The sequence below is a fragment of the Sander vitreus genome, chromosome 10 (assembly GCF_031162955.1).
Source record: "Sander vitreus isolate 19-12246 chromosome 10, sanVit1, whole genome shotgun sequence".
NCBI lineage: Eukaryota > Metazoa > Chordata > Actinopteri > Perciformes > Percidae > Sander > Sander vitreus.
In genome coordinates, this window is record NC_135864.1 from 12,954,828 (window position 1) to 12,964,999 (window position 10,172).

The 10,172-nt window shown below is 39.8% G+C and overlaps 2 protein-coding genes across 2 annotated transcripts; one reads left to right on the forward strand and one right to left on the reverse strand.

The window, feature by feature from the left end:
* Positions 1–443: 443 nt before the first annotated feature.
* Positions 444–5,203, forward strand: LOC144524186 (ubiquitin-conjugating enzyme E2 A). The gene is made up of 6 exons (XM_078260272.1): positions 444–639; positions 2,429–2,509; positions 2,957–2,982; positions 3,596–3,685; positions 3,797–3,885; positions 4,077–5,203. Exons 1-6 carry the CDS (start codon positions 596–598, stop codon positions 4,203–4,205), a joined length of 459 nt encoding a protein of 152 aa, XP_078116398.1. The 5' UTR covers positions 444–595; the 3' UTR covers positions 4,206–5,203.
* A 35-nt stretch (positions 5,204–5,238) lies between these two features.
* nkrf (NFKB repressing factor) lies at positions 5,239–9,645 on the reverse strand. The gene is made up of 3 exons (XM_078260271.1): positions 9,216–9,645; positions 8,725–8,849; positions 5,239–8,236 (listed from the first exon to the last, which is right to left on the reverse strand). The coding sequence occupies exons 2-3, from the start codon at positions 8,813–8,815 to the stop codon at positions 5,934–5,936; spliced, it is 2,394 nt and encodes a 797-aa protein (XP_078116397.1). The 5' UTR covers positions 8,816–8,849; positions 9,216–9,645; the 3' UTR covers positions 5,239–5,933.
* Between the last annotated feature and the right edge of the window lie 527 nt (positions 9,646–10,172).

The following is a 10,172-nucleotide window of genomic DNA, read 5'->3' on the forward strand; positions in this document are numbered from 1 at the left end:
GAATTGAATACAGGATGTCAGCCATAAATACCTTTTTACAGTCACTGGCTATACCCAAAGTAATTATTTTAATATGGATGAAATGAATCGATGGATTGGCAAAAATAAAAATGAATATGAGGAAAGGGGAAGGATAAAGCCTTAAAAACATAGTGTTACGAATCTTTACCGTGTTCCGAACAAAACAAAAGTGCTAAACAGGGTGCTAAACATATGACGTAATTTTCTGTGGAATAATACAAGCATAGAGACGGGGTTCTCGCAACTATATAAAAATAATCTTGCTATATTTACAACGAGCTAAAACTGGTTCACACAAGTAAACAGGCATATTCAACAATATCACGTTCAGTGATACTGTAAGCTTATGTTTGTGTGGCTATACAATTCACCAATTTAGAGCCAGTCGATGTGAATGTCCTCTTTCTAGTGCAAGTGGTAGCGCCCTTAAGACTAGCAGAGGCAGCCAAATATTTGACAAACTAGCATTCGTTGGCTAGCCAGCTAGGAGTAAAAATAATACAAAAAATAATAATTTCCCTACACTTGAGCCGCTTACGTTTATGCCAAGGATTTAGGTTTCCGTGTAAACAGGATGTCAACTCCAGCAAGACGACGTTTAATGAGAGATTTTAAACGGTAAGCGAAAAGAAAACAACACTGAAGTAGCTATAGCTAACGTTAGCAACCCAAGACTAGCCTGTAAGCGTTAGCCTAAACGGCATTCTGAGCTACAACCCTAACATCAAGTAATAATACAAATAGACACATATATACACACCGGCGGATTATAATCGTGTTTTGTCTCCTCGCTATTTTTGGGTAGTGTTAACAAGTTAATGACTGGTAAGATATTGACAAGTAACGATACTTGTTAACGTTACTGCAGCCCGGAGTAGTAACGTTGATGTTGTGTAACTCATACTCGCTGTCGTAATTGTCGTACTACTTTGTTTTTTTACCCTATATAAAATAATGACTTAACGAGCCTTCCTCGAAACCGTTAATGGCTCTAGATCCTATGATATCTATGGGCTTTATTTGTAACTGGTTATTGAGGATACAAGTGAGCCAGAACCGCCAGATGGCCCTTCAAAGGCAGATGAAACGTTTGGGTAGATGTATACTGTCCAAATGCACACTGATAAAGGGAGCTCCTGGTAGATCACTATCTAAGCTTGAGGATAAGCAACCATCTGCCATGCAGTCACTAAAAACCTGCAGACATTCAGCACAGTCCGACATAACACATGCTTTTTTTTTTTTAACCCTGATCTACAGTATGCTCTAACTAAACAATACTGATGGATGGTCACAGAGTCCAAGGCTTAATCCTGGTTGGCCCACTGTCTAAATCAATTACCACAGTTAGTTTTTGGCACTGTGACTTAGTTTAGTTTTTTTTCACTAGGGCTGGGCGATATGGAGAAAATCAAATATCACGATATTTTTGACCAAACACCTCGATGTCGATATTGCAACAATATTGTAAGGTTGACAATTGGTGCTTTCACAAAATATCTTCCACATTTAGATTTTAGATAAATAACCATCATAATGTGGATATAATGTCTAAGTGGTTAAAGGCAAATAATAGAACAGCTAGAACAGTAAGTTCAGAAAATGATATCACTTTACTGTAATGCAGCCTTTAAAACCAGGAAAAGACAACACTTGTAACGATATTACAATTAGGTATGACAGTACACTAGTGTTTGTTTTTTTAACTTTTCAAGGTCTCCTAAACTGACACAAATTAGACCACGGACCCCTATTTGATAAGATTTGGTCCCAGGGTCTCCCATCTGATAGGATTTTTGCTTTTAGATGTTTTATTACAGAAAGTGTATGGAACCCATGACCAAAATAGTCATACATTCTGTCATTGTGTTACTTATGGATGGAAATATAGTGAAAATAAGTTATTCCCCTTTTTGCTGGGGACCCCCTGGAATCCCCTCAAGGACTCTGGGGGTCCCCAGACCCCACTGTGGGAAAGACAACTTTTAAGTATTTTACCACTTTACAATATTAATACAGTATGCTTGCTGTCATTATATTACAAAACAAACATTCAGATGAATAATTAGCATTATAATCATGTTTCTTTTGTTGATCTAGCACCCAGCTGTAATTCCTGGTGGAGAGTTTGCCAATAGAAAATCCACCAACTGTCAGCACCTTTAGCATACAATTGCCTTGTACTCTTTTTTCATATTCAACAGAGCCTTGCTGTCTGCTGATTTGTACATTAGAGTCATCACTTCCACTTATAATATTATTATTATTATTATTAACCTGCCCAGTTGATCACCAGTCGGGGCACAATACTTTGTCTAGTAGATATGACTTTGACTTCCATGTGTTATGCTCTGTCTAATATCACCTGTATTTTGTGATACCACCTTGCTTTTACTGTATCTGTTAGGCTGCAAGAGGATCCTCCAGCTGGAGTTAGTGGGGCCCCATCGGAAAACAATATCATGGTGTGGAACGCTGTCATTTTTGGGTAAGTCAAGTTGATTTGTTTAAAACTATGACAGAGGGATTTTAGACATTTTAGTAATCAATTGTTTTGTAAAAGTAGTCTCTACTTTTTTTGGACATAAAATAAGTGATAAAGCTTATTGATAAACCTATTGTTGTTTTATGTGTTTGCATCTGTCTAGCCCATGCTAATGTCCTGTATTAATGTTTCTGTCCTCATGTGCTGTAACTATGTTCAATGTTTTATGTTTCTGCAGAACAGGAACCTGCTGCAAACCGGTTTTTAAACTGAGTCAGGCCCGTTTATATTGTAACTTATTGTTACTTTTTTCCTGTATAATAAACGAAAAATGAAATGAATAAGCTGTAGTTTATTTTAACAGGTTTCGTCAGTATTTTAAATTAGATCATGCAAATTGGAGCTTTTTGTAAGTGATGATCTACAACCTGTTTGTTGCCTCTCTTTTAGACCAGAGGGAACACCTTTTGAAGATGGTAAGTCCTCTCTAAAGCCCTTAATATCCATATGTGTATTTCCATCCTTGCTATGACATTAATCCAGCAAATATTCATTATGACTTGAAGCATTGGATTTTGGAAGTTAGATAATTGGTATAGTTATGAGTCGATTATAAATGGTGCCTTGAACATTTATGTGGTGACAGCTTGTTTTGCCAGTAAACTACTGATCAGGTCTCCTACATGAATCAGATTGAGTGTTTTTGAAGAAGTTCAGATGTTTTAAACACTAACTTTCTGCACTGGACTTTGTCAAATTGTCTTACAAAACCAACACTTGTTGTCCAAGAAGGCAAATCCTTGACTTTAAGTTAATTCCTTTATTGTCTGCTTCAGCGTCTGTGAACAATGAGCTTTTGTTGATCTTTTATTTTACAGACACCATTTCACAACAAGAATCCGTTTCTGATCACTAACTTGGCAGCTGAGTTACAAAAATGATTTAGTCCTACTTTTTGAGTGTAATATTAACGTCACCAGAACAACCGGTCAGACAAACATGCATTTTCTAGTTGGGTAGATTACTGTAACACACTGTTTTTGGTTAATATATCTCAATTCATACTATGCAATTACTTCTTACTTTCAGGAACCTTCAAACTTACCATTGAATTCACAGAGGAATATCCAAATAAACCTCCAACAGTGCGATTTGTTTCGAAAATGTTTCATCCAAATGGTATGTACTTAATGTATTGCACTAACCATTTCAATTGCAGCAATTCAAAGTTGTTACATGTATCATTTATTTATCCCAGAAAAGCTTTATATTCTATATGCTATTTTGCAGTGTATGCAGATGGCAGCATATGCTTAGATATACTTCAGAATCGTTGGAGTCCAACCTATGATGTCTCTTCAATCTTAACTTCAATACAGGTAATCCAACATTCCTCTATGCAGATGAACACATTGTATGCCAGTGCAAATTAGGATTAGTCGTAGTGACGAGAGAAATATCCAAATTTTTTGTTAAGAAATAGTAATTTATACATGTGATAACTGTCTGTTATGTCATAAAGATTTATATGAAACCTAACCCACTGCCATTCTTTGTTGTATATTTAAAGTCTTTACTGGATGAGCCAAACCCAAACAGTCCAGCCAACAGCCAAGCAGCCCAGCTGTACCAGGAAAACAAGCGGGAGTATGAGAAGAGGGTTTCTGCTATTGTTGAACAGAGTTGGCGTGACTGTTGACCCCTGTTATGGTTCAAGTATGAACAGTGTCCGGCCCAGAATCGAGAAACCACAGATCAAGATAACAACTGATCTCACAGAAATAAAATGACACATCTTAAAATCCTTCTCAATATATTTGTCCCACAACTGTTGCTGAGTTTGTATGTTGTGTTGTGGCATTCACTCTTGCTGAATGCTATTGTTGGGCAATAGCGTATGTTTGTTAAAAGTTAATGTACCTTGTTATATCTGGGTTACTTGCTACATGCCCCAACTATTTTCTTTCAAAAAAACTCAGTTGTCACTTTTCTACCTGTTTGTTACATGAAGTAAGTTGGTTGGATGATACAGTGACAGTTAATTAGATGTGCTTGCTGTGTGGTTTGCTGTGTAGATACTGACGGTGCATATTTACAAAAAAACAAAGCTGTTTCATGGGTGTTTCTCCTTCTGTTTCAGTGGCCTCACTCCTTATGGTTTTGTTTCTTTTTGTCTTTTGAAAGCCTTTCAGAGGGATAGAACATTAACCTGGCATGGGCATCCATCCCTCTAACAAAGTTGTCAACAACAGATGCTTTTGGGAGTCATTTTTCTCTCAACCTTTCTTGTAAAGCCATGCCTTTGACTATAAAAATGCTCTAGATATTGGTGAATAAATAAATATATATAAAAATATATATTATATATAATTATATATTTTATATATATATTATAAATATATATTATATATTTATAAATATATATATAATATATATATTCACACACACGTCCCTCTTCAACACAGAAACAAGACATTTAGTACCCTTTCTGGGCACTTTGTTTCATGCACAGTTTCATAATGCTGACATTTAAAGGCTATGTGAGAACATTTCTATGCTATTTTACAATCTTACACATCAGCTGACATAATAGGCTGATAACACTGTTTAAAACAGTTTTCAGATTATAAAACTTTGCACTGGTAACCCATGTAACAAACTGTACATTTTCTTGTAAATAAAATAAATATACCACAATTGTCTTTGTACCTTTTTAACTCAGTACAAAAATATCCATCTGATTATCAGTTTTAATTTATTCATTCATGACAGCTGTGAACACAAGCAGACAAGTTAACTGTACTCGCATAAACCAACACATCAGACATTAAACAAAGATCACAGCTTACAGTTTCCATGTGAAGATTTCTGATTATGGATGGACCGGTGTTAAAACCGGTGTTAAAAGAGCAAACGGCATTGCTGGTAGAGAGCTAGAAACTACAGTGAGACTGATGCACCTAGCTAGTTTGATGTTGATGCCTCTCACGAGACAACTGTCAACAGTGTTAAACAAGCAGTGAAAAGCTGCATATTTTGCCAGGTTCCTTAAATAGCCAGGGGAAAAAAAGTGACAAAAACTTTGTCATTTTTTAAATAAAAATACCCGGAACACCACCAAGACATGATTTCACAAATTACCAAACACAAGCTTGTTGTGCAAAAGTGAAACAAATAAGACATGGAATGGCAGGAGACCAAAAAAGACAAATCACTTGTCCTAAATTATCCCCTGCTAAAGCTAAAGTACATTTCATGGCAAAGGAATGCAGAAACCACAGGTGATCCCTGAAGGATTCTCTTTTATTAATGTATTGTAAGTTTGTTACACACAAGTATAAATGGAGAAGTTACACTTGAGTGTGATTTGTACTGAAGTCCAAGCGGATGTCCGATGATATTTTTTAAATTTTGCCCTGCATGCAAATCAGTGAGAGGCCTGAGGTTTAACGAGTTCATATCGTCCCACCTGTCCCTCCTGTAAAAGCTGACCAATGAGCTGGTCTTTGTGTACTTTGCGACTGACAACAAGGAACCGTTGCCGCCCTTGTCCGTACGACTTGCTCCGTAGGCCATATTTCTGAGATATCTGGTGGATCTGCTTGCGTTCATCGTTGGTGAGGTCAGTGGAGAAGCGAAGATCATCCTGACGGTCTGAACTGGCATAGTTACGAATGATGTCCTCAATATCACGTTTGCTGAGCTGGTTTCCAGCTTTGTCCATGTCCATACCCAACCCTTCCCTGGAGAACTGTTCCTTCACTCTGATTGGTTCTGCAATGCCTTCCCCATCTCGGCCCAGACCACCTCCTTTCCAGCCCATCTTGCGGAGCAGCTGGTTTCCGATGTTGTCTTCCTTAATCTCCTGCCTTATGGCCTCCTCACCAGAGCGAGCCAGGATCTGGGATCGGGATATGGCGTCGCTGTTCCCCTCCTTTCTTAGGTTGGATTTGACCACAGCATGCGTCTGTCTCAAGGTGGCTAAGGCCTCATTTGCTGCAATGTGCTTCACTATTTTCTTAGGCCCAATTCCAGCTGCTACATACTGTCCTTCCAAGTAAACTTCACACCTCCAGCGATGATCAGGCAGAACTGTGAACTTGTAATCAGCAGTCACTTTATTAAACTGAGCTGTGTCATTAATAATACAGATTGCATTGTCAGAGTTTTCAAGGATGACCAACTCGCTCAGATGCTTCTTTTTGCCAACCTGTTGCCCAAAGCGTCCACCAGAATCTGGCAGATTATTTCCTCTGGAGTATTGTGACTGTTGTTGTTGCTGTTGTTGTAGCTGGTGTTGTTGTTGTTGTTGTTGTAGTTGCTGCTGTTGTTGCTGCAGCTGCTGCTGCTGTCGTTGTGCCTGATTCATGCGAAGTTTCCTCACTGCGTCTTCAGCAGCTGCATGCTTTGAGCTCTTTTTGGTACCTGTTGCCTGTGCCACAAGCTCATCCTGCAGGAAAACACTGCACAGCCAAGCACTGTTGTTGGGGAGCAACTCAAACTTATAGTCTATCTTCATGCGATTAAAAGCCGCAGAATTGTTGAGTATGCAAATGGCGTCATGAGCGTTGTCCATAACTACAAACTCTGTCCAGTGCTTACGTTTATCAGGCTCGTATTGGCCCTTAGAGCTGGGTGTCGGTTTATCATCTGGGTTTCGGAGTGCAGGTAAAAAGCTTGGGGTTGGGCTATGCATCTGGCACACAACTATGTCACTGACTAACGAGTGTCTGTATTTGCGTTGCACAACACGAACCTCAACTGTTTTCAGGAAGAGTTTTACAGCCTGCTCAGAGGCCCGGTCCCTCGCTCCATTTTTACTACCAGAGTATCCGGTAGCAAGATACACACCCTGACATCTCAGTTCACAGGCGTAACCGTCTGTTGGTACTTTCCTGTTCTTCGGTAGGTCAGCCTGAGGAATGTCCTTCAGGTTGACATATATATACTCAGGATTAGTCTTGCAGGCCTGAATACTGCGGCTCAACATGAAATTATAGTTTGGCGATTCACTTCCAGTCATGAACACGGGGTCCCTGAAAGCAACAGCCAATGCAGACGCTACACAGGAAATCAGCCTTTGCTTCTCATCTAATATTGGCTGAGATATAGCAATAGGCTGCAAGGAGAAGCCCGACTGAGAAGTGGTGGGACTGGGACTGCTCCTGCCTGGGCTGTTGTAGACTCTGCTGAATGGCCTGCTTGATGACGGCCGGTCCTGATGACTGAACCCCAAACCCTGACGTCCCGAATCCCAGCCTCCTGATCTGCTCCCTCCCCCGTATCCATTGTATCTGTGGGGATGTGAATAAGAATCCAGAGTTCGAGAGGAGTGGGCTTCATACTTGGCTGAGTAGTCCTGCTGTGTTTTTGCCATAAAGTTTGAAGTGGACCCACGTCCTCCATACCCCAACCCACTTGTACTACCTGAAAAAGTATCTCGGTCTCTATCTCTATGGGAACCCCAAGAGTCCGAACTGTGCGATGGCACTCTGTCAAAAGCAGGCCTCAGGGAGGAGGAGCCCTGCGCTCTGCTGGTGCCGCTGTAGGATGAGTGTTCAGAATCCCACTGTCTTGCACCGTACGACTCACTCCTCCTGCGCTCCTTTTCGTTCTCCTTCTCATCAGCACCAGTTCCTCCGCTGCTTCCACCACTGACAAAGTGTACAGGCTCGAATCGAGGCCTGGAACCAAATTTTGACACAGGCATTTTCCTCATGGGCTCGTCTCCTGCAATAACATGACAATGGGTAAATAGTTAGAAAACCAAAAAGGATGCCTGATTTACTTGAATTAATAACTTATCATCTCAGAAGGGCACAACAAGGTTAATGTAAAAGTCCCATGAAACTGGCTTGTATGTGTGATTTCATTCATTTCTTCAAATAGGATGTTGTGCAGGACTTAATGGTTAAGTTTCTGAAATAGATGAAAACTGTCAAAGGGGCAATGATAGTAATTCGTAAACAGCACTTGCCATCCCTACTTACAGAGACATGATTATGTGTCGGGCTATGCAGTTTGGATTGCCCCAAATCAGCCTTTTTGCTCAATTAATGAACTTTTCATGCCTAAGTAGCTTCAACAGTATATAAAACATATATTTGGGCATATTTGGATATAACAATTTAACAGTGAAACACAAACAGTAGCTAACAACATGGGAATGGAAAATTTTGAACACAAACACAGACTACACAACCCAGATTAACACTCACTGCCATCAGAAGAAGTCGGTCTCTTTTTTGCTTCAGAACTTGGACTTGGGTCAAAGGAGGGCATTTCGCCAGTGTCTGTCCCTTCTGCCATCACCAGCGCCGTCCAAATCAAATCCAGGCCATACCTGTTATTGAGGCCAGAGATGTGAGTTGGACTTAACATGAATAGATGAAATATACAAACACTGACCATACTGAGCTAATACTCCATGCTGCCTATAGGGACTCAAACATTCCCTGTAAAACAAACACCACCTGCCAGCAGCATGCAGTGAATGAACACAAAAACAATGTGCCTGGACAATATATTGCACAACTATAAATGTAGTATATGATGTTAACGGAAACAAACAGCTGCATTTCGTACCAACGCACGGCCCTGACAAAGTGACGCAGTAGGCCGACAGGGTGCATTTCTCACAAGCGAACATGTTTAAAAAACATTTATCAACATTTAAATGTGCGACTAGTTAGCCGTGTCATATTCCTACCTTAAGGTGCAGCCTTTGGTCCGATTTATATATCTGTCCTTCAGCCAACTAAGTGACAGTGCATTTATTTGTATGATCAGCCAGATATTATTTTCGTGCTAGCCTCTTTTAGCTAGCTAGCTAACTAACTAACATTGGCAACCCGGTGGTGACTGCTAGCTAGCATTAGCCAGCTAGCTAGTGCTAGCTTCTAGCTAACCCAGCTCCACTTTAGTAGCAACAACCTGCTTATATAGTTTTATGTCAGATTCAGCTTGTATTTAAAGGAAACGGACATGTAGGCTTGTATCCTTTAAGTGTAATATCCGAGACAGGTGGTTTAAAATGCTGCCCAAAAACCTCATGGAGCTACCCATTCAACTAACTAGCAGGAAGCATCCATTTTCTGGTCCAGCTCAAGTCAAGAAAATCATGGCGTCTGTCACCGACCCACAATGCTTTGCCGCCGAACAGTTCAAGCCTATGGTTCAAGCACATTGGGCTGCTGCTGTCACTTCACGTCATTAATGTGTACATGTGGTTCACAAACTGAAGTGAACAGCAGAAATATGCATGTTATTCAGTTGAGATACAGTATGTTAGTCACTGCAGAGTTTCACTAAAACAGAGTAGTCACACAAGAGCAGTACACAGAGTATTAAGAAGTATTGTCCAACACTTGTTGTCAACACATTATCTATTCACAGTGATGCTGTATTAACATAGTGTGAAGCCCATTTAGTCATTTTACCTACCTTAGTTTGCATCATGGTAACCTATTATTGCCATATACTGTTTATTGCTAGTAGTTAATTATTGCACATTCATTTTTAAATACTTTTAATATGTACTAATTGTAATTAGGTACAGTACTTGAGTAGGCTACTTTATTACATTCCGCCATATGCTATCTAAACTGTGACATTATAATTTTTTGTCCTGCATTTTGTCCCCATCATGTTTAATAATAAGCCAAGG